This window comes from Papilio machaon, chromosome 1 (assembly GCF_912999745.1).
Source record: "Papilio machaon chromosome 1, ilPapMach1.1, whole genome shotgun sequence".
NCBI classification, from domain to species: domain Eukaryota; kingdom Metazoa; phylum Arthropoda; class Insecta; order Lepidoptera; family Papilionidae; genus Papilio; species Papilio machaon.
The window spans coordinates 7,280,744-7,307,408 of NC_059986.1; the positions used below are offsets into that span (position 1 = coordinate 7,280,744).

Here is a 26,665-nt window from a genome sequence, read left to right on the forward strand (position 1 = left end):
TATCCATCCCCGTCCCCTGTCAAATCCACTTTATTACAATTGGGTGTTGAAAGATTATAATTGGGCCTGTTGGAATAGTTTCCAGCTCTTCTGTCCACTATATATATTAAATGTATTTGAATACAAGTAGCCTAATGTATAATAACTCTTCAGAAAAAAGCCGCAGGTGAGCGTTTGTTATAAAACAGATGGAACAAAATATTCTGTTACTATATCTTGTAAGTTAAAACTTAATTGGATTTATGCGTATACTTAAAAGCTTTAACATTACTAAGCTACGCAATTTACTTCATAGAGATTGCTGTCGGAAAATTCTTCAGACAACGAATTTAATACAAGCGAATATAAACCTTATGACTTTATAAATAAAGTTCAATATATATGTAGGAGGTGGTGTAAGGGTGGATCGATGGATGTAGGAGCTTTTTCGTTGTGTATGCCCTCTGGTGGCTCTCGGCGGCTTTTGTCAGTGCGCGGGGTTCGCGGAGATCGCGCGGTTGTGTGTCAAACATTACGGTATTCCGCAGCCTCCGATATTGGGAGCGAGGTAATGTATCTTTTATTATTATTATTATATTTAAACAATTACATCCCATAGACATCACTGCTAAATTGTCTGGTTTAACAATGTTTTTGTTTTTTCTTTTTGAGTGGTGAATTTAAAGCACAAATAATTATCTTTTCAAACTATCTTACCATTATTTATGAATAAAGTCACAGAAGCTTTTAAGTTTAGGATACGATGGTATTTTAATTTGGACCGATCGAATGTAAAATATAACTTGAATGTAGAAATTGTCTTTCTTACCGTGGGTTTCTGAGACTAAAATATCCGTTTAAAACACATTGTTATCTCTGTTTTGTCAAATATAATGACAGGGATGACGATATGTTTTATACAGAAATTTTGGTCTCAGAAACCCACGGTTAATGCGTCTTTTTAGATAAGTTACTTTTTCGAATAAGAAACTCTTTTGTTTTGTTTTTTCTATTATATATAAATCGTAATATCCTAGGTTAAAAACAGTAACAGTAGTTAATAAAGGAAACAACTTTGTCGTATTCATTAATTTTACTTGTTATTTAAATAAATTAGGAATTTAAAATAGAAATTAAATTGACTCTATCATAATTACTTTTAAAAATAAATAAATTGATGCTAAAACAACAATAATAAAACGTTTCTTCGTTATTTTCCATATGCAATGTTGTTGATCAAGGCCTATTTTCTTTGTATATGTCGTCCAATGGCTTGGCATCTAAAGCTTGTAGTTGAGGTCGTGTTCTTGCACTGCACAGGGCACACTAGAATGCAGTTCAGTTTCAAGGTGACCGCGCTACTCCAGTGACGCACCAATCGAACTCGCTTCCTGTAAACTAGTACACTAACAATAACATTTATATATATATCCAGTCTGGTCTAGGATTAAGTTATCGCTGGGATTATAACAAATTAAAAGAGTACACAATATTTTATAGTTAAACAAAAAACTGTAACAATGGTGGGTGAATTTTTTATACAATTAATTACTTCATAAGTATGACTTACAATTATCAAATGATGACCTGAATACCAAAATACACTCATTCGCCACCATAAATCTCCAATGAAATGCCACAAAGGTAGTGTGCATCGAACGGAATGTCAAGTAGGTACTATCGGTACTATATCTTGAGTGTGTACGAACTGTGAGTGCGTAAAATATTGTTTTTTTTTAGACCAAACAACTAAACTTTATACCAAGGCAACCAAGCTTATGTTGCGTTACGTCACTTAAAACGCATTCAAGTATTAAGATTGGAATAAACATATTTTAATTAGAACTGTGTTCTTGTGATCTATTAATTAATTGATTTTTATACGTTACAAACTCGCTTGCGTTCGATATTTAATATCAGTGAAATTTAACTATATAATAATTAATAGACCACGTTTTAAACATAACACAATGAAATGGCGATTTGTAATTCCGTTTAATATGTTCATGATAAAGTTGTCTTTTGTACTAAGTTTGTACAACACATGCGCACTACCTAAGCACACTACAAACATCGAAATAACATCTTGAAAAACAAGCATATAAACATGGGGCCGCTGTCAGCTGAAGACAAACGACGCGGCTCTTGGCGACCCACTTGACTTTCAGATTGCTAGTTTAAAATCAAAGCTCTGAATGAAATTTAATTCATGTCGGTGAGTGTCTCTTGCCCCTCACCCCGCACGCTATTCATATTATATTCCTCGAATGGCATGACCAGTTAAGAAACTTGCTAATTTAACTTTTTGTTTATCTGATTATTTCGGTACATACATGCAACAGATCATGCCATCCAATAATTATACTTTCAATTAACAATCCGCGATATTTTTGTAAAAAATTACATAGTTTGTCAATGTTACTTCCTGATAGTACAGCTTTGTATTGCTGGCAAATTTTTTTAAACCGGCTCAGCATATTTTGAGTTTTTCCAGTATAAATAAATAATCAAACAATTTGTATCTTAGCAACCAAATAACACACGGCAAATATGAAACTGCACTTAAGTAAGCATCTCACATCTATTGGATCTCAGGGGGGAGTGAGGCATTAAGCCGGGGTCCATGCTCTGGGCGGCAAGTTCAGGGGCGTCAAAATTATCAGTTTACAGAATAATCTGAACTGATAATTTACTTCACTTTCATCATATAATAAAGGTAAAAGTAAAATAAATGGGCGGGGGCGATATTTATAGTTTTTGCCTCGCCTAAAAAATTGTAGATCGGGGGCTGGAATCAAAAAAATTACATCGAGTAAGGAATGTAAAATTTTATCCATTTTGAGTCATTCGGTTGACTCAATACGCAACATGTCTCGAATGGAATCTGGAATAACGGAACTCGTGTATTGCTTTAGTATGTTGAATCTTGTCTTGCCTTGTCGAACTAAGTCGGTTATGAGTCATCTGCATTTTTGCTGAATTTATAACAGCTACTAACTGCACAAGTATCCATAAATTAAGCTTCAAAAAATTTAATTTCGATGTCGTGTGTTGAGGACGAACATAAAAAAATTAATTACATAAAACAAAATTTGTTAACGACAAAATATTCTCATTTAAGCGGGTTCCCACTCAATTGATACTTGTTATCGAATTCTTTTTATTTATTTGAATCTTTTGAAAAGATCTTTCATTACAATTGTTGTTAATTAAATTTAATTTCCGTTTCAATTCTCTAGCAAACTTTTACGCCTTGAAACTGTAAACTACGGTTCGATACTTTCGTTCATAAGTTTGCCAATTTAACTTGTCTAAAAAGTTTCATTTAGTTATTGTACTAACTCTTGTCTTGTGTTTCGCCTATAATATTTGTTACAATCAAGTAAAACTATTTTTGATTTGTCCATTTTACTGTATATTATGGTCTCTAAGAAATCCTTTGAGATTTTTCTTTCAAATAACCTTAAAAAGTTCCGCCTAACCTAAAACAATATTTTAGACATATACATAGATTAAAAAACGTTTTGGCATTACATCACTAATAGCTGTTGACCGCGACTCCGTACGCACGGGATTAACAAACTTAAAAGTAGCCTATGTGTTGTGCAGTGCATGTGTGTTATGCCAGAATATGTTCTACATATGTGACAAATTTCATTAAGACCCGGTCAGTTGTTACGCATATACCTTCTTACAAACATCCACCTATCCATCCATCCATCCATCTAAACTTTCAGATTTATATTATTAAGATTTTATCTGTATGTCAACAAGCTTCAGTAAAATTAAATCTGCGAAATGACGTTAACCGTTAAAGCGTCACACTGTCAGTACAACACACCACTCCATATGGCAAGTAAGTAGTTGAACAGGAAGCGAACGCTCGCAGGTGGTTAATTTGAACGCAACGTGATTAGATACCTTTATATGCGTAGAATAACTTGTATTATTAATAAGGAAAAAATTACAAATTCCAACGTGACAAAAAGTCAGCCTTGTAATTAGGAATTCGTTCACATTCACAACAAATAGTGTAAAGACTTCTTTAGTTTTATTTAGCCAGTCGGCTAAAGAAATCTCTATAACCGACTGGCTAAACAGAAAATCTTGCATTACAAAACATATTAAAATACATGACAACTCTTATGTTGATGATTTATCAAAATTACGAAGCGATTGTACAGCAAAGTATGTATATGAGCATGGTAGTAACACTATTAATGTCATATCTAATTTAAAAGTCTAGTCATGGTTTGTAGACTTTTTATGAAGATTACCTAACTACTTCCATTTAAAATATGGTGTCGTAAGTTGTTTTCCTAAGCATGTCACATACGTTATTCATTTTGTACTTAAATCCTTAATTTATTATGATAATAGGTACAATTCGCGAAAAAGAAAGCAAGCCAAAAATTCTCTAATCGTAACAATAATAACTTCTTCATCTACTGGATTGTAACTTGATATAATAATCTTATTTAGAATCTTTCATATAATAAACTCAAAATCTACTAGTCTTCAAGTTACTTATAAAAAATTAAAAAAATGGGACCCATCTGCAAGCACTACCTTGCGATTAAAATAATTTTTATCAAAATCGGAGCACCAGGAGCGGAGCTTCGCGGTAACACACAAAAAAATACAGTCGAATTGATAACCTCCTTCTTTTTGAAGTCGGCTTAAAATAGATCTACATATATAGTGTTTTTCAATCACTTTCACATACTTATAAGCTCAAGGTGAGCTTTCTATAAGATACGAACTTAAATAGGCTACAAAAGAAGCTTGGGTGATCATCTGGAAGACACTTTGTTACGCGCTACTGGACACCCGCCTCAAGGTCGGACGTGACACAAATAGATATCACCATATAAATACTCACTTTTATATCATCTTATATGCTTTTTTATTAGTAACTGCTTGAAACTAGTGAGGATAATTAAAATGAATAATGTTCACTATTGAATCGTCCCGACTTCACACGGGAAAGTCCAAGTCAGATGATTCGGGTGAAACGCAAGCTTGTATTTTTTTTCTTTATTATCGAACAACTTCCAAATACATGTTTTTATTTTTTAAATATGTTAATTGCCATTAAAATCATAATATACATGACAACAAACAATCTGACTAACATGAATGCGAATGTTTAGATTGATGGATGGATGGGCGTTTGTTTGAAGGTATCTTCGGTACGGTTCAACGTATCTTGATAAAATTAGGCACAGTTGTAGAACATAGTCTGGAAGAACACATAGGCTAATTACTAACTTTTTTTAATTTAGCGCGGACGAAGTCGCGGGCGACAGCTAGTCAAACATAAAAGAACAAATAAAATAGTTTTCGTCTTCTCTTTCCTTATTCATGCTTTAACATTAAAAAACACAAATAATTAATTACCTTAATTTTGAAGTCGATAAAAAAGCTGCAGTATGAAATAAAAAACAAAGTTAAAATATTGGGCATGTAATGTCTGACAGTTCAAATAATTAATTACAACACTGAAACATTTGACTATAAATAAATTAACACTTTTATATTTCTACATCTGCTTACAAAATGTTTTACACTTTATTTCTATAATTACGAGTATGCATACTGAAATAAAACTTATATCAACCCTCATTGCAGTGTGAACATTTTAATGCAGACTTACTGTCGTACTAAGTGGTATAAGACTGCTGTGACTTCTTTATGGATACATATTTTCATCCCTCTCGTTCTGTTTGAAAAACAAAGACAAAAATAATTTAATACAAATGTCGCGGCAGTTCATATTATTTTATATGACTAAAGTAGTCATTACTGCAGTACTAGCTAGACTCCGTCCGCGCGGAATTAAAAAAAAACAACTTAATAAGTAGCCTATGTGTTCTTCGAGACTATGTTCTACATCTGTGCCAAATTTCATCAAGATCCGTTGAGCCGTTCCGGAGATACCTTCGAACAAACATCCATCCATCCATCTAAACATTCGCATTTATAACATTAGTAAGATAGATGGAGTGTTTCATACAACTTTGACGTCTAATCCGTAGTCGATTTTCAAAATGTCATTTTATAAATGTAAATGGCATACGGTGGGAATTTTCCCCTACAAAAGGCTTTCGGATTCATTTTTGCCTCACTTTTATGCTCCTGGTAAGGTTTTTTTCAGTTGTAGGTATATATTATATGGATGACTAGTACAGAATATATTTTTCTAATAAATATAAAACATGAGAGTAAAAGTAACTTTAACGACCATTCTAGAATCTACTTGAACATTAGTTTATAGTTTCCAAAAATAATTTGTTAATCTTATCATAAATTAAATTTATTGTTTGCTGCGGGCAATCAATAATTTGTTAATTATACTAAAGTATCATTATGAGTCAATTACACAATGATACTGTATATCAGGACCACACAAAACTACATCAATAATAATAATGAAATTTTACCTGTTAATAAAATTTGTATTATGTTTCCTGAGATGTCCGAAGTCCTTTATGAGAGAGTACATCGCTTCATTCCTTCCGGTGCGCCCCAACTCACGTCACGTGACAGTTCCGCCAGCGCCACTGCCGACATCAGCGCCTCTAGCGGACCTAACCTGCAACTCCAAAACCCGGGAGTACGCCACCACCTTGTCATTGTTCGACTCATAACCGAATTATTTTGGTGGAATAACCACCAGAAAGCCCTTGTCTGGACTTCGGACATCTCAGGAAACATAATACAAATTTTATTAACAGGTAAAATTTCATTATTATGTGTTCCGTTCGATGTCCGAAGTCCTTTATGAGAGATCTGTTTGTTATCTTCTGGTGGCTTGTGAAATAAGAACGCAACAATGTGATAAAAACACTTAATTTTTGTTAAAAAGATCGTTAGAGGTATTTTGATCACTAATCGCAATTTAATCGATTCGGATGATTTGTATTACTAACCCGAAAAAAAAGAATATCTTGATACAAGTAATTGAAAAAGCGATTGCTCCCGGCTATGTAGTACACATATGCTTAGCCTTTTCGTGGCATCATCTTCATTCTTGGGCTCGGTGCCCACCGTAAACTAGGGACGACTATGCCACAGTCAACCGCCTGGCCCAGTTCGGCTTAGTTGACTTCACGCTATCTTTGAAATTCTATGCAGATTTTCGTGGCATCGAATTTCCGTTATGCAGTTGCCAGCACTATTTTCATTACATAAATAAACAGAAAACGTCAAAGTACTATCAGATGCAATTTAACTTACACCAAGATAAACGTGTGAAGCTGTGAAGCTCTTTCGACATATTTAGCAAGATAAGTGGTCCTGAATCAGTCTTTATAATATATTATGACTTAACATGACAAAAAGAAAAGAGAGAACAAAATAAGATTTTGCAATGTTTAAAAGTCAACTGATTTGACTTATATCCCCGTTTTGATTATCTGTTCAAAGAGTAGAATAAACTAACTACATTCCAACTGTTAGACGGGGAATTACAAGATTGTCGGTACTTAGCATAATTTGTATTATGAACAAAAAATTAATTTCAAGTTAAGCGATTTAGGACATTCCACTTTCAGTTAGCTTATTTTAGGTAATGAAACGGCTAAAAAGCAATGAAAACATCTTATCAATATAAGAACACCTACGTGTATGTTTTCTTATATGTACTATATATGTATTTCTTATATGAGATCATATCACAAAATAAAACGACGTTCAATCTATGAATCTATCAAACGTTACAGCCCTTCTAGGGGCTAGGTTGGCTCATGACAGTGTGTCGGTGAAACTGACCCAGAGGGCAAACCATCGAAAATCTTTTCTTCTTCGGATGCTTGAAAGGTTTCCATCCAGAGGAGTGCCACAACATATAATTTTTTTTTCCGTCACTGTCAAGTGTGTTAACGTATGGTATAAATGGCAGCAGGGAAAGCAAAACTTTTCCTGACGAAGTCGTATTCCAAAATCTATTGAAAGAGTCGCGACAACATCTATTCGAGTGTAATAAGTCGGCTGTATTAAAATTTGTTAAGTAGCGAACCGTTATTACCGCATCAGCTTTGCTGTTGTTAAGCTTAACATGCCCTGCGGAGCCTTATTGGTCTGGTGAGCGGTGAGGAGCCGTGAAGTACTGTTCAACTTTGAGGGACAAGTACGATGTCTAAAACTTTTTGCTAGAACCGGAAAATACTTTGTCAATCCTGAAGGCTCTACAATTGTACTGTCCTGTTTGAGGGAGCAATACGTGCTATCAGGCCGTTCACCAGTGCAATTACACTTGTCAATCTCTGAAGGTATACATAACGTAATACTGTCCCAGTTTGGGGGAGCAGAACAATATCTAAAGCAGTTCACTCGTGCCAGAAGTACGCTTGTCAATCTAAGACACCTTAAAGTCATACTGTCCTAGCTTAAGAGAGCAGTAGGAGCTTCGAGGTGCTTGACTAGTGCCTGAAGTAAGCTTTTCAATCGCCGAAACGTCGCGAATACTACTGTCTGGGATTGGGTACTGTCCCAGTTTGAGGAAGCAGTATGAGTTTCCATGCTTTCTTTAAGGAAAAACAAGCGTCTGTCGCGCTGCGGTTATTGGCAATGCAACTTTCCCCGTGGGGTGATGAAAGTCGCAGAATTGAACATCCTAAGAGGCAGGGCCAGCTCAAGAAGTCAATTGCCAAATGCTAAGTGATCCCATCTCATCTTGTCCGCGGGCAAACATTTTGGAAGTCTTGACTTGTTTTACGCGTCTACCGAAACACCGTAATCGTTTTAAATGAGATTGGCTAATGTTCTTCTATAACTGTCAAAGGCGACGAGCTTAGGCTACAGAGATATTAAAGCTACTATCGTGTAAAAGCGCTTGAGCTTGCAGCGATACGCGTACGTTATGTAAAACTCTGCGTTTATTCACAATCAAGAAGTCGTTCAGGTATTTTAGTTGACGTAAACCGTGGTTGCGAAAACGGACGACCGGCAAAATTGACAGATGTACACAGCATCGGTACAACTGCAGACACGTCATTCGCTAACATATGTGACGTAAAGGATTAGCAGAAACGAAGGTCAAGCTTCAATGACAAACGTATGTCACCCATATACAACCGCAATGCACAGTACAAGTTCATTACAACGTGATCTTAAAATATTCACCTTAAAAGCCGAAGTGTGCAGTCTGCGCGACCTTAGCGCCATGAAAATATCGAGCCATCGATAGGCGACAATAAATTTGTAGATATCGAGCATATCTGTAAGGAACCCGAATACTTAGTACCACAAACTATTTCGTATCAAAATAAAACTAAAGGTTGAAACTCGATTAATTGACAACATAGTATTATGATAATGTTCGCTTTGTCTGTTGTTCTCTGCTACTGAGTGTACGGGTAATAGCGGGTACTTATAAAATTGGAGCTACAATGGCATGACTATCGCTCCATATTTTTTTTTTTTTTTTTTTTTTTTTATATTTAATTCTTACACAAATGTGTTCTAAAACTAGTTGATATGATTGTATCACTTCTAGTACAAAGAAAAATCTATATATATATATATATATATATATATATATAAAGGAAAGTCGTGTTAGTCACACCATTTACAACTCAAGAAAGGCCGAACCGATTTGACTGAAAATTGGTGGGCTTAGAACCAGGAAACGGACATAGGATAACCCTCACCCAGCCCTCTACTTTTCACTCCGCGCGGACGGAGTCGCGGGTAAATGCTAATAAAAAATTTATTAAAGGTGATTAATAAATAAAAGGTAATTAACTATGGTTGTTATTAAAACTCTGGATTTTACATGGTGAGATTGCGCCAGACAGCCACCACAAATAACCTATAGTCACCTTGTTTTATCCTAATCCTATTTATTGCCCCTCCCCCTCTTTCTTTTTCAATAATGTCAATATTCGCGACTGTTTTGAGTTTCACACTTGGTACGATTTAGAACAATAACTTCTGAAAGGGGGGTCCAATGACAGCCATTAAAGGAATTTTCATGCAGCCATTCTTAGCAACACTAAACCGGGTGGCGACTCATTGCATGGCATAGACGTACAAATAACTTATTTACGAAGGTTAATAATTTGACCGCACTTTGCTAAAGTTATTACTATGCCTCTGTATCAGGCGTATGAATCATTAGACAGAAATCTATTTAACAATACGAACAGCACGTACGCGGTACGAGTTTAAACAGCTACAATGACAAGAATGTGTAGCGAACCTAAGAGGGCGTGTCGTGGTGAGCACTGCCAAAAAGGTATCTTGACACACTATTCTATAGCTTCGTATATCGTAGCACTTAAGGTTGAGTGTAATCGACGTACTAAAATTCGTCCAGCACAGTAAGGATTATCAATTTGAAATAAATGTATTTCAATAAATTAACATCTTGGAAACATATGGCACGTAGAATATATTTAAAAAACAAAAGACATGTTAACGATCTTGGTTCATTACAAATTTCGTTATTAGACGATTATTACACATGTACCTTGTAATTTTCTTTTTATTTATTTATTTATTTTTTGCTAAGACGGTGTATACTTTTTCGGTTTGAACAAAAGAAACACTATGAAATAGCCTTTTCGATTAAGATTATACTGTAAAAACCAAGAGAACAGTGAACATTTTTACTTGTAATGACATTTATTTAACTAACTATTCTATAATATATATCGAACTATTTGCGAGGTAGTTGGCTTCGAATTCGGCAATTCGTACGGAGTTTGACACGTCCCAACGATTTCCCGATTGTTACAATACGCTTCAGTAATCTCATAATGTACTAATTGACACGTACGCAACATAAAAATAATGGAAGTATTTCAAATAGGTCAATGAACTAGCGTTCCGTAATGTGTAACGTCAACATAAGTATGTAAAACGACATCGATAACGATATAAAATTTCCATTTCCTCCATGATCTTTAATATGGAGATAGCGAAGCTGAAGCCGCAGCTCACGCAAGGTTCGAGCATCGCTATCGTTAATGCTCGAGCTGCATTTGGGTCTTCGAACCGCACAAACGTCTCGAGGCTCCATCAGAACTTACTCGTTTCGTCCATTTGTTCTGCAGCATTCGGCAACGACGACTTTCCCCGTAGGGTGATGAAAGTCGCCAAGTTGAATACCCTAAGTGGCTGGGCCAGCTAGAGGGTTCAACAGCCGGCTGTTAACGCTGTTATACTCACGACCGTCGAAGTTTTCTTGTAGACTCTTCTAATATCACGTGACGCACTTCTTCAAAATGTTTTAACTTATAAGTTTGTAATAAAGAACTTTTTAAAGAACTATTTGTTTGAAAACCTAGGGACGACCGTTCGGTTTGAAAAACGACGCAACAATGACAAGGTGGTGGCGTACTCCCGGGTTTTGGAGTTGCAGGTTAGGTCCGCTAGAGGCGCTGATGTCGGCAGTGGCGCTGGCGGAACTGTCACGTGACGTGAGTTGGGGCGCACCGGAAGGAATGAAGCGATGTACTCTCTCATAAAGGACTTCGGACATCGAACGGAACACATAATATAACACTTTTAAATTTAATCTTTCCTTATTTCGTTTCATGCTGAGCATATTTTTAACATTGGTGTTAAGTATCAATTGAAAAAAGAACAAAATCATTTTCCTTTATATTAATATTGACTAAAGTAATAAACTATTCTACACCTACACCTAAAGACAAAGTTGTGACGTCACAGAAACCGAGCTTACAAGCTAATTTCGCGAATTAGTTGTCCGAACTATAATTGAATGAAACTTGATCCTTGTTAAATGAAAGCAGTGGACGGACGATCTTGATCCGTCTTTGTTAGCGTACTTCAGACAATGGCAGCAGCGAACAAAGGAGTCTAAATATCATCAGTTAGTTAATGTTATAATGCATCACTTTTCTTTGTTACACCATCGCTAATAGCTTGGATAATGCACTCCCGCGCTATAATGAAGGTACGTCTTTATTACAGTGTTAATTTTCTAAGATATAATCCATCTCTGTAGAGAAAGCGGCATTGTTCAAAATAGTGTGGGCGAAAAATGCGTTACAATAAAATTAAAATCAAAGAGTATACACGTTGTAGATAGTACAAAGACTACTTTCTATTTTACAATCACTTGCGATCTTAAATTATCTACTCTGTGGTTGTGACGGATAAATTTTGTACCAATTCCATAAAACATTATTTATTTCCTCGGCCCTAATTTTCGTAATGAAAATGATATTGCTTGGTATAGTAATTAATTAATTATTAACATAATTACAATATCTAAGAATAACATTAAAAATAATATTCAATGCAAATGCTATCTGCATTTCAAAATTTATTTTTAATTAAATATAACCTCAAATCGAGGTGAAGACTAGGCTTTGACCAGCCCCCGTATCACCTGTGGCCCTGAAATATTAAAAAAATACTTTTGAGTCTGGGCACATTGAAATTAACATTTTTATCGTCCTAAATACATATAAAATATACATATTTTTGTTTTGATCTTTAGTATTTTTAAATGATTTTGTAAATTCGACCTTTATAAAGAGGTAAAAGTATTTGTTATAACTTTGGAGCATAAAGATTTAAATGTGGTCTTGATAAGGTAAGGTAAGCCCAAAAATATAGACCAAGTTATCACGCAGTTAAATAGAATAAAACATAACATTATGTCCACAGGTGGGCACAGTTAATCAAAAAGTTAACTTCGTTAATCGTTAATTCGTTAATTAAAAAGTTAACTTCGTTAATCGTTAAAGCGTTAAAATCTCGAAAATTTAACGCAAGTTAAAGTTAATCGTTAACAGTTAACCATACCTACTACATAATACAATTATACATACTAATTTCACACTTATTGTGGCGACACTTGTTTAAAATTACACATTAGTATTAGAGACAAGTATGAATGCATTATAGTATATTTCACTACGAGTGCGGAAAGCCTGTTATTGCAAAGAGTTCCGACTAATGTCTACAAGTTGACAGTTGGAACAAGTTGTAATGACAGTTTCTCACGTGTACTAAACAACTATTTTTGATACAGTTGCGAAAAAATGAAGCAATTTAATAGAATAATAAAAACACAATAAACTCAAATAACTAAAATGTTTGGAAAATGGCGCCAACCGTAAAATAATACTAACAGAGATTTTTTTTTGTTTACCCATTCTGGGTAGGCAAAGGGAACTATGCCCAAACAACCAAGTCTTCAGTAGATTATTTTTATTGATATGAAATTTAATGAGATGAAATAAAATGAAAACTAACCTAATTCATTGAATCAAATCATTAAATCTGATATTGTAACAAATTAGGAGCTTATTTTTAGAAATATTTGCATGAATCATAAAAACTTCAATTATTTTTTTTTGTAAAAAATTCGTGGTTGGTTTTTCTTTTTAACAGACATTATTTTGACAGTTGGGAAAGATAACGCAGGAGTTTGGAAAAGCTAAAAAAAAAAGCACAAGTAAAAAAATGTTTTAATACAGTTGCTCAAAAAGTGGCGTATTGCAGGGACGGAGAGCGTTCTGAATGTGGGCTATTATATACTCGTAATGAAATATACTATTTCGAACCTTCTATTGATTTTGTCCTGTTGGTCACGTCTTTCCCGGACGCTCTGATGCATCACACTTGCACGCGAACTTCACATATATCAGTTATCAACTCTTTCGTTCACCATTCGAGTCGCCGACAGTCGCCCAACATGGCTGAACTTACGAGCGTGGCGTGGCACGTAATTTAAACAAAATTACAGCACGTCTCCAAGTTTCTAATTTAACGATTAACGGACTTTTATTAACGGAAGTTGAGTTTAACGGAAGTTAACAAAAGCGTTAACACTTTTTGAAGTTAACTTAAAAGTTAATCCGTTAAGCAAAATGTTAACTTCGTTAATTAACGATTAACGGATTAACGAGTTAATGCCCAGCTCTGATTATGTCACATATTTAGGTCTTTCAGTAAAATGGTGTTATCGTAATATTTATAAATGAAACAGTAAAATATAATGATTATTGATTATTATTTCAGTAAAAGGTAAATGTGATAATTCTGGCCAGAGACAGAAAAGTAGGGCTCTATAAGAGGCTTCTTCTGATCGGCATCTGCAGTCATCGCATCTGCAGTCCGACTGGTGTAGCGGATGTCCACACGCGTCGATGATCACCTGGGCTTTCCCACCACTCGTTTCAACCTTTCTCTTATTAAAAAAAATGGGTAAACATTAGTTTGAAAGAAGAATTATGGAACATAACCTGCTTGTAGTGTGAGCAAGTATAGGTACATGTAGGTCGTTTAGAATTTTGATGGACTATATGCAAACTTACGGTTCTTTGTGTACAATATGAAATGGGACATAAATGTGTATATTTTATTATAATTAATGGAATAAAAAAATTCAAATATGAACTTTGCCGTCCCTTAAAGCTGGCTCCGTTTGATGCGAGGGCGACCGCACGATTTGCATAAAACATCCCCTCAGTTAGATGGGCTCCAATTACTTTTGCGAAATTTAATTATAAATACGGTTGTTTTACATTAAATGTTGACGATGTTCTTTGTTGATGTTCTTTGTATTTTTTAATTTAACAAAACAATGTATCAAGGGTAAATCCTTTATAAATTTACATCATTACAGTAATCATGCGCAATGTAATCAGTTCATATCTTGTCTATATTTACTGGCGATGCGTGTGTCAAAACATATGACAATTGCAGCAGTTAGCAATGAACCGTTCAGATTAGTCACCAAGCATAAAGTGAAAACATTATTCCAACGCATAAAAACATTTACGCGTATGAAAATCATCTAAGTATTACCATTTTTTTTTTTTTTTTTTTTTTTTATAGTCAGGAAATGCGTTTACGCACGCCTACGCCGGGCTGTGCAATGGCGTAGGGAGTGTGGGACTCGCCGGCCACAGAAGGTGACCGGAATACCCACTAAAACCTGACTGCCCTCTAACGCATTATGGCGGGCGCCACGGGAACGCTTTTGCTTTCTTCCGTGACCCCGCCTGATCTAAGTATTACCAGGTTTAGGATACACTCCTAAACAATTATAGATGAAAGACACAACAATTTATAATTTTAAGTTAGTTTTTTTTTATTAATGTTGCCACTTTAATAAAAAAACAAAGTTTACAATGAATCATAGAACATTTCTCTAATTTTTTAACGTCGTTACAATCCAATTCTTCACAGAATCACTTTAGAAAATGCTGTTCTAAGCTATGAGTAGCTAGATTTTTTTTTGTTTAAAATGATAAAGTGATGTAATGTATAAGTGGTCATTGTATAAACCGGAAGTTAATCATTAATAGTGCATCATGACGTCTATCAGTTCCCTCTTATGAAGCGGAAGCAATTAAAAGTACCACTTTGAACCCCCACACACTGAAAACACTATAAAACGTATGCATAAATTTTACTAGTTTTTTCTCGTTGTTTTCCTATCTCTAAGAAACAGTTTTTTTTTTTCGAATAATTTATAAACATTGTCGTAATTTATACATCAAACAATGTGATTGAAAAATTTCACGATGATTGATCGATATGATGTGAATGTATAATATACAAAACCTTCGCATTGTTTAATATCAAAGTTTTTATTTAAGTAATAATTAATGTGTAAACAATATCTGACAATAGAGATTGCTTGGTAATACATACACATAATTATAGTAAAAATGTTTATCACTTCTATAATGTTTTTCCCGTACAGAATGCCGGCAACACCATACTTACACAATCAATAAAAAGCTAGGAATGTAAATATATTTGTAACTATAGAAATAACTAAGGACTTCTTTTTTATATACGAAGATTTTCTCTTTGTTCATCAGATTCGCTTAAACAAAAAAGGGATGCGAAGCGTTTTTCTTCAATCCATTGAATCAGACATTTTAATCGTATCAATGATTCTAAATACATTTTTTAAAAAGATAAAACCAAACGTGTAATGTAATTTCGCGCTCGTAGCTTTTCCTCTTGTACGAATTAAATGGTTAGGGGAATAAACAGGTTCGAAAATGACCGTGGCGAGGTCAGAATGCGCAATGAAGCGAGCGCCCTAGCCCACTGGCTCATTACAGTCGACCCACACGCTTCAGTAAATACCTCATCCCTAATGCTTTTATACAAACATTTTATGTTTCCCTCCAGATAAAAATATATTTAGAACAAAGTAATATTGAACGATAAACCTGAATGTGAACTGAAAAGTTATGGATTACGCGAAAATGGCGTGCGTGTCTCTTGAAGTAACAAATTTTCAAATAGAAAAATATTCTGAAACATACTCAAGGAAAACATTAAAAACATTATTGTACCGAGCGAGTCTAAATAAATTGGGATCATTGTAGAGAGATGATAAATCCCTGAAGCGGTAGACCCTTTTTGTCAGTACAGTTATTATTTTTGTATTAATTTTAATTATTATCATACGGTTAGGCAATTCTCGCCTGGCCGACCTTCGCTACGGAATGTGAACTATGAATAAATTAATTTGATTACTTGTATTTGTTTAACTGTTGATAGATTTAAATGTAGATTTACTATAAATTGAATATTTTGTTTTGTTACAAATAAAATTAATAAAACGTTTAATACTACCATAGTAATAAGCACAACAATAATTGCACAATCCATCCAAATAAGAACTTCGAGAACAACCTATAGTCAAGACTACATTTTATTACAATTGTTAAATTGCAGCAAATTAGATGCAGAAATATTCCATTCTTTCTTAACCATAGATCAGCTGATATACTTTTGCAACCTTAAATATTATTCATAGAAATATCCTTCGTAATTCTTGTAACATTCTTAGAAACGGAGAACTTTCTGTTTGACTATCAGGTTGTTTGTTCAAAATAGTGGTACTCAGCGTTTCTAGTTTCTACTGCGTACCAATTTCTCAGTAGCTTGAAACTGACACCAGATGTTTTATGTGATAACGCTCATGTAATGTAATACAATTGTGTTCCACGTTAATGGACTTTGGAACGGTTAGACAAAAGAAGAAAATAACTTTCCTTGAATGAACTACTTTTCTTTCTTCTTAGCAAAAGGTATTGATTAGTTGCATTAGCTGTTTATAATTTAGTTTACTTTTTAGTAACATGAGTGATTCTAGCTGCGACAGTTACCCCTAGTTAGTCCCAAAGATCATAGCGTGATCGTTAGATAGCTTATAAAAATTGTCACTAATTAGACCGTGAGATATAAAAAGAACTATTAAAATTCTATTGGCGGTTCTTGACGTTAATAAACTATGCATTACTATAATGTTTATTTTATGAATAATCTAATAAATGTAGTCGACAAATTGTGGTTACTGAATTAATCGTTCAGTTTTTGTCATAACATCGTATGAATAAATACATAGAAATGTAAATTGGTCATTATCTACGCAGAGAGGACAATTTTCATAAATGTAAATTGCTTGTATATCGTTATTTCCGCGTGGGGGCGCAGGCGAGACTGTGACGTCACAAAGAGGGTCACCCTCACAAACCACCCGCAACATCTCTTTGTAAACACCCCAAGCTGTTACTTCAATGTAAAATTTATTAAACGAGATGTTTACATATTTTAAGGAAATATTTTTATACGTCCTTAGATTCTACAGAGGTAAGATTTATTCGTTCTTATTATGTGAACTTTATAACTACATTGAAATTTCTTTAGTATTCCAAATTTTCATGATAAAAAGTGACATGGACTAAATTTTTCGTCGGATGCAAGCAGATAATGTAGAGTCCATAAACATTGTCTTTTTTGATGTCACATAAGTTACATAAGCTATAATATTACCTTTGATACGTATTATATTTATTTTGAGATCTATATCATTTAACTAAAACTTGTTCATAGAAACAAGAACATTTTGAATACATTATAAAATAAATTTTATTTGCATTATGTCTTTGTTCCATTTATAGTCGTGGTCTAATGTTCCTCTTTCATTCTAAGTTTTATCTATAGACATTTCTGTAGGTTTAAGTCAATACTATGGATGTAAGTTCCTACACTCTGTTGTATAGGTAAATAATAAATCAAGCTTTTGTACTCTTAATAAAATTAGTTAGTACTTGCACTTTAAATTGTTTGCACTTTTCAATAAGTGCAAAGTTCGGGGACATTTAATTATAAATTTTATTTGAAAGAACCCCTAAATTGGTTGTTTGAAATTGCAAAGAATTAGAAGTTGTTAGTTTTTATAAAAAACTTATAACTTTTATCATAAGATCCATAATCTGTGCCTAATTATCTCAAAAAAAAAACTTTCGCAAACGCAGGCCGCGTCGGGGCGTAATTATAAAGTTTCGTAGAGCTTTTTATAAAGCTTTCATCTTTCCGTATAAGCGGCGACCGCATTAATTTTCAACGCCGAGAAATATAAAACGAGGATCCTTCAGGAAAGCCAACGTTTCTCAATTACACCGCCTTTCAAGTCTTTTTACCGCCACTATTTAAAAAAAAAGAAAATTTATTTTTAATTTGGCACAGGTGAGTCTATGTATTATTCAGCTCTTAAATAACAACATGTTCAAAATTAAATTTTAAATTTATACATCGTCAATTATGTCAAAATTAGTATGAAATTTTTGGTATACTTCACACCTGGTTGCACAAAGGCGAAGGCGACTGTCACAAATATTCGTGCTAGGCCCACTGTAGTCTGTCTCTAAAAATAGAACATGTATTATACTTATCTTACAGATTAAAATATATGATAATTTATATCATGAATCATAACAAAAATATATTATTAGTGATAAAATAAAGCGATCATGATTAATGTTTGAGACGCGACGCCGACCACTTGATGAGATAAGCGCTAAGAAACTCATCAAACTGTAATTTTCTAGTCTCTTCTTTAACCCAATTTATAATATTAAGGTTATTTCAAAGATAAAAAAATTCAAACTTTTATAATGTTTTTAAAGTTTAAATAATTCAAATACAACATCAGTGTAAATAATTTTTTGACCTCAAAATTAGGGTTGTCAACCTCTTGAATAAAATAAATAACACAAACGTTTCATTACATTTCTTTAGTGAAAGCTACATCAAAAAATAAATTTCCTCTGAGAATTATGATTATAGGAAGACATTGGCAAACGTGTCGATATGTAATATTATAAGGAAAAACCGGATAAGAGGGTAGTGGTGAGTCGTAGGGGATGTATATAACTTTGTTAGCTATCGGGCAATTTGCCAGCCCGTGTTCGCTTTGCACTCACTCGTCCTTCGTCGTCAATATCATATCAAGGTCACAGGACGGTAACCTTATTAAGTATTCATCTTGTACAGCTCCAACTAAATTGTCATCGTGATCATATTGCTTTCTCAAGATTAATTTTGCATGATCACAAATACACTTTATTGATAATAAAGTAGTTTTGTTTTTTGAATAAAAATTATTACATAAATTGCATTCATTAATACAACAAATAAATTAAACCACCGCCACGTCCACGTGCCGAATTGTCTGTCATACAAGTCTATCTATATATGCAGATGTATCCGAGCAAATGTGATGTGGTTAATGTTTTGTAAAACATTGTACAGGTGTAAGCATTACACCTGTACAATAGAGGGGCCATTGCGATGACGTACAAACCACTTTATAATATTTGCATCTCGCCTCCGCAATCACGATTAAGCAATCGCACGGCTGCAACCTGCAACATTGGCGGGAAACGGTTTGTTGAATGATTTAATAACATACTCTTGTATTACAAATATTATTTTTATTTATTCTTTAATAATAGCAACTTATCTTCAGCTTTGAAAAATAAATTATCTATTGTAATATTTCTGATCGTAAAATGGACTTTAGTTTTCTTAAATTGTTTTGTTAAATTGTTCCTAATAGAATAGTAGACGAAATAGCTCGTCTAGACAAAATATTGCGATAGCGTTTGTTTTAAACTCTAAAATGTATTGACCTGACCATAAGTTTTCTAAGTAACTAGAGACACCGCGTCAAGGAGGATACCTCAAAAAAGAATATGTTGATAAGTGCATTCCAAAGTATTATTGTCGGACTAAATTATATTTATTTCAGCTCATTGACTTTCTCAAAAGTCGAGCATAGCTCTGCGTAAAAATTATTCATTTCGATATCACAGAGGAATTTAAAAGATAATTTATTAACTCAACCACTATATTTCTTGATTACTTCACATTTGGTTATATTTAGTTATTATACAAGAGTCGGATACTCTAATAAAAACTATATAATGGTGTTTGATGCATAATGGTGTGTACTTAACTAAAAACATTCATACATAATGGTTATACAAACTACATATTTAGTAATTGAATATTTCTTTAGCACATATTTGTTAACACAGGTTGACCCACTTTCGTGTTCGGTCAACATCAGTTTTCTAGGTTACCGACGATACTAGTGACAATAATAATTTTTAAGCGGGAAGTTTTTATCTCTGTTTCAAATTTTTTTAGACAACATTGACACTTTCAGGCCCGGTTAAATTGTAATTTCCGTTTCTACCAATATTTTAGTGCGGAAAATTACGTTTCTTTCAATAAACGCATTTACAGCATCAGCTCACTTAGGGGCTCGGAGCCTACGGAGCACTGCTGTTAAACGCATTTGTTATAATTTATTTAATGATAGTTTAATGTGTTCAATGAAGTCATCGGTCATTTAAAAATGAAGAGTTTATAATCTGTTGTAATTATAAAGTGAGTACTAAATTAGTGTTCTTTTGTTGCAGTGCGGAGCCGTCAATTGGTTCTGCGTACGGACTGGTTTCTAGGGCTCAGCTCGGTTCATTCACACGCGAGCCGGCGCGACGGAGAGACGGCTGCGTATGTGCGCGCTGTCATGACTGACACATTCCTTTCCTCACCAGCCGCTACGCATCCGAAGTGCGATAACCTAGTGAGCAGCGTGCCAAGTTTCGATTTCATCGTCGCAACGGCTGCGTGAGCGACCACACGTGTTCTCCAGTGATGCAAATGCGACCCGGCAACGAACAACACTAAAGTTCCAAACTCAAATTTGACGTTCCCGTCGATATGACAGCTGACGCGCGAATGTAAATAAATAGTTGAGCACGTAAACATTTTGTGAAAAATTGAAAAGTTTAGTGTTCAGAACCAAGTGCAGATAAAAAGGTGGAAAATGACGTCCCGCTCGAAGGAAAAAGTCGCTGCCGCTTTTCGGAAACTGTTCCGGTCTCCAGAGAAGCTCGATAACGACGGCGCTGGGCCGAGTGGCTCGCCCGCCAGGAGGGGACTCCTGCGTCGACACAGGTATTCAGAATGTCTTAGCAAATGAGATTTTAATTGATGAAAGGTCAGGATGACTCGATACAAATGTCTTCTTACTAAGGTTTATTCTTTAAAAGATTCAATCCTTTAAACAATAATGTTTTTGCTGTGGCAGGAGTAACAATAATACTGTATATATCGCAACCTATTGCAAGAATCGCGTAACGTCACCTCTTCGATAATTCTGTACACATGACAATTAATAAAGCAAATAATTAAACTCGATTATGTTATCTGAACGGTCTCCTTTCTCATAAACTGTTAGGTGAAATTATTTCATACATACTTCTGTTCTATGAAATTAACATTGTCGTGTCGTAAATTTTTACTGCATATAGGTAAAGCATAATGATTAATGTACAGATTGTGAAACGTCTACTTTCCGAATTCACTTTATAACTTACGTCTTCGCCTTTGGGTTATGGGTTATGTGTAAATAAGCAATTTCTTTATTTAAGAAAAAATATATTTTCAAATTGGCTGAGAGGTTGGATTCTGTTCAGAAACAAAATAAAATATAATCTAAATTAATTAAAATCGACAAGTGTACGTAAATTTTAAGGACAAGGGATCTCAGGCGTAAAGTTACCTCTAACATCAGTTACATATGAAGGCATCGACCATGAAAATAGAACATAACCTTACATAATTAATTTAACTTAACCTTGCATTGAGTTGCATTCAAATATTATCACACGATATTCATAATTAATTTTACCTTTGCTTAAAATAGTTTTCTTACGTGAATTATAATTTTATTTTCAACTAGCTTTTACCCGCGACTCCGTCTGCGCGGGGTAAAAATTATCCTATGTCCGTTTCCTGGTTCTAAGCTACCTGCCCACCAATTTTCAGTCAATTCGATTCAGCCGTTCTTGAGTTATAAATGGTGTAACTAACACAACTTTCTTTTATATATATAGATTTAAATGATATCTTTTAACTAATCATTGTATGTAACGTACGTAAATTGTGGAGTTTATTCAGAATAACTAGAATATACGAACGTCCTATACTTACATATAAACAAACAAATCAAGTTCAAGGCATTCCAATCGTTACTTTCCTATAAGTAAGATATATTGATTCATTAGCAAAGATACTTATAAAGTAAGTTACTTTAAAATTTGCCGGATAAAATGTATGTAACAAAAGATGTATGTAGTAGAAATAGTATCTAATTATAAACGAAATTAACGCACTAATAGAAACTCTATCGATATGGTTATCGAGTCTGAGAAAGCATATGCTGCTAATATCACAACTTGCGTGCAGTAGCACGTTCCTATATATTCTTACTAAGATTTTTCATTATAGGAAAACCTTGAAAACGTATAGTTATCTCTTTTTTTCTCGAAGGGAATTATAGGGATGACAAGTTTTTGTACAGGTTATTCGACATTGGAAACTAAAAGTTATATGTGTCATTGCAAATTGAAATATTTAGAGTTCATTTTTATATCGTGTAATACATCTTTGTTCTAAATTTCAACTAGATCCGTTCGGCCTACTTACACCTATCTGTGAAGAAATGTAAAGATATGTATAATGTCAACCAACCCGCACTGGGCCAGCGCGGTGGACTAAGGCCTAGTCACCTCTAAGTTAGGGTAGGCTCTGAGCTCCGTGTGGAATCACCGTCCTCAAATCCGTGTTTCAAAATATATTGCATATTTATTTTTTATTTCTTCGCGTCGAAATATTTTAATATGCTTATATTAATACACTTTACCTATTTTATAAGCATCTGCAACCTATTATTTCTTCCATATTATGTCCTCGGGCACAAGCCACTTCGCTATATTAGCGAAGTCCACTGCCTCTTGCTCGTATGCCATCTTACACCTGATATGAAAATACAAATGTGAAACTTGGAGATAGTAATGCAAACTACGATAATTATAACTTAGCAAGTTTGCTCGGAATGTGAGAGTTCTCGGAATACGTAGGAAATGAAAGTCCTGAATATCCGCCTATGGCCTTGAAAGCGCCTAGCTTTTATTTATAAAGATCTTCCATCTAAAACAAGAGAAAAAGAACAAAGACAAATCAGTATTTTTACCCTGTTTGTAACAAGTTTTATATAATTACAACTTGTTTTATGGTAACGTTTCGGCATACGAACTTACCGTTGTAAAAACAGATTAAGTAACTCGAAACGTAACCAATTATGTTGTTTGTTATTCATTGTTTTCGATGCATTGGTGTGTAACTCGCGTTCGTCGATTTTCAATATAATTTGTATCGATGTAGAGTGGTCATGTTTTGACCCCGCGCACAAAGACATTGTTTACTTTGAGCGGAGTTAAACAGCGCGGCCGCAATTTGATAAAACGAAGTGATCGGTGTATAGGGCTGCAAATTCTTCGGGTTTGACCCTACCTCTCTGGGTTTGCGCGGTGTATATTCGTGCAACCGGTTAGGATCCATACTGGTCGGAGTAGTTTGTGTGAAACAAGTCACTATAAGTATATTTTTCGTTGTCCGTTATACATCAAAGGTTTCAATCAAGGCAAAGGAATTTCTTCCTGTTGTATGGGGTTCTATGTTTATTCAAACTTAGCAGCCCTGCTGGCAGTCACAAATATCGGCGCGGCCGAGACGTCTGCAGCGACAGTATGACACACTTTATCTACATATATGTCAAAGTTATACACAAGCGTTTAATGTTTTATCCGCAGCCTCTCCGTCAATCTTACAGCTACATCTGCGTATATAAGTACTAGCTTATCATAACGGACTTAGTCGTCCGTATTGAATATTTTCTATTACTATAAAATAAGAATTACTAATTTAAATTTGAATAACGTAGTCTTTCATTATTTTAGAATAGGTATCTAGAATAAATAACTATCGATTTGCATTCTTATTTCATCATCATAACCTCACTATACGTCCCCACTGAGGGGCTCGGAACCTAACCCAAGTTAGGGGTGACTAGGCCATACCATAGTCAACCACGCTGGCCCAGTGCGGATTGGTTGACTTCACACATATCTTTGAATTTCTTCTCAGATATATTGCAGGTTACATCACGATGTTTTCCTTAACCATAAGAACGTCGGATAAATGTACATATGTAAATCGAGAATCGAAAAAGACATTGTAACATGGCGGGATTCGAACACAGGACCTGCAAATTGCAAGTCAAGTGCTTAACCACTGAGTCACCGACGCTCTCAGTCTTATTTAATACATATAATTAATTAATATAATTAATTATTTAATATATTTTATTCCATTTACAAGTATAATCAAACTAATTTTCTGGTATGATTTTAAATTAAGCCAACGAATAGCCAATAATAATGTTTTTGTAGTCCTGTAATGTTTTTATTCTTACAAACGTTTATGTTATTCTCCAGCTATTGTATTTAAATAACAAAGAGCATATTTATATAATAAAAATTTTGGACACTACATCTCTTCTTATGTTTGTAATTGATAAATCAAAATATAACAAATAATTTGTATAAAATAATACCAGATGTTACACTATAGCAACATAGTTCTATTATCCCGTTGTGGATGAATATTTTTAATCTTAGTTTCGAAAACATATACATATTTTTCATTTGAGTGCATTATATATATTAATACATTAGAATTATTATTTAAAAATATTATAAAAATTGTAAATTCTATACAATATGGTTTTGGTATTGAAAATTTACAGCAACTTTACGTAATAAAGGGACAATGAAACTTGCGAATGGGTGAACGTGATTTTATCAATGTATCAAGACTATTTTGCAACATTGTCGTATTATACCCAGCTCTTAAGTTGGCACGTCGGGCCAAAAAGTACGCTAGTTCTCCACGTGCCAAATCAAATAACGGCTACCATTCACGGCTAAATTTGGCTACTGTTGAAATAGTTTGACATATTAGTGCTCATGACGTGTTTTATTACGTATTGCATTTTTAAGTTTCATTTTCTAATCAATTATAAAACTTATCAATTGGCAAGTGTTTTATCTAATTCAATTACTTTCTGTTGAGATTTCTTATCGAAAATGAAGTATTGCGAAGCGAAATAAACTGTAAAAGTTTATTGATCCCCATTCTTTATTTTACTATGTAACTCGAGTCACATTGACTCGTTTAATTCGATAAAACAATATTTTTATACAAATAAAAAACATATCAGAGTGATTCATTTTGTACAGACATGAGTTTGTACGGACAGCGATAACGGGATAAAAGACATTATATCGATAACTTTAAAAAGAGAAATTAATCTTTCTATTATTTTATACTAGCTGTCATCCGCGACTCCGTTTGCGTGGAATAAAAAAAAAAGCAACGTAATAAGTAGCTTATGTGTTCTTCCAGACTATGTTTTACATCTGTGCCAAATTTCAATCAAGTCGTTGAGCCGTTCCGGAGATACCTTCAAACAAACATCCATCCATCCATCTAAACATTCGCATTTATAATATTAGTAAGATAGTCACCTTCCAAGCCCTAAATTGAAAACAAAATATTTTAACATGCAGCCGTACAATGCTTTTGCATTTGTGTACTTGATCAGCGTTTACTATTTAAAAAGTTTTCAATTCCTAAGATTCCTCCGGTGGGATTTTTATAAATTAAAGCGAATATTACCATGAATAATTGTGTTTATTATTCTCTTATAGCAGTTATAAATAATCATCGCTGTGGCGCAGTCAATAAACATATTATATAAAACATGCGGTCTGTACTGATAGAGAGGTCGCGACAAGCCGGCTGCTCCGCACGTGGACATACACGGACAAACCGCAACAATCATATATTTATACTATATTGGACATTCACTGCACTAACATCCCAAAACTACTCCTTATTTTATAGCTGACATTGGAGGCAATGTTATGATCGATCAAGCATTAAACGTATAATTTTTTCAAATTATATTTATTCCAAACATGCTCCGATAAGCTGTAATTTAAGCTAAAATATTTAGATAGCCACAATATATAGATAGGCAGACAGTGTCAATTAAATAGATAGAAGTTAAAGGTTTTACGGTTCGCACTACTATTTGTGAGGAAGAATGAAGTCAAAATTTAGCCAGAACAATACGAAACAGCTGGTCAGAGTACAAGGTGCTATTTATTATTAAATCATTGAATGCATGTTAGATGCGGACGCGGCTTAGTGCTCTCAATTCTTTTATTCGACCGGTCAGACCGTAGACGTTCCCTCTGATAGATAAATTGGATATATCCTCATTGATTATATTAGTGGAAGGAAGCGGTATTGTAACGCCTTACGAACTCACTTAACGAATAATTGTTCTGCCGTTGTTATTGTTACATAATTTGATTTTCAAATATAAGAAACTAGCTTTTACCTGCGACTCCGTCCGCGCGGAATAAAAAATAGAAAACGAGGTAAAAATTATCCTATGTCCGTT

The 26,665-nt window shown here is 34.2% G+C and overlaps 1 protein-coding gene across 1 annotated transcript in view; it reads left to right on the forward strand.

The window, feature by feature from the left end:
• Window positions 1–472: 472 nt before the first annotated feature.
• Window positions 473–26,665, forward strand: part of LOC106719874 (ubiquitin-conjugating enzyme E2Q-like protein CG4502) — a 32,808-nt gene continuing 6,615 nt past the window's right edge. The window contains exons 1-2 of the mRNA XM_014514346.2: window positions 473–547; window positions 20,706–21,246. Of these exons, the coding sequence (XP_014369832.1) occupies window positions 21,116–21,246 (131 nt within the window). The 5' untranslated portion in view covers window positions 473–547; window positions 20,706–21,115. The remainder of the gene's footprint in view (window positions 548–20,705; window positions 21,247–26,665) is intronic.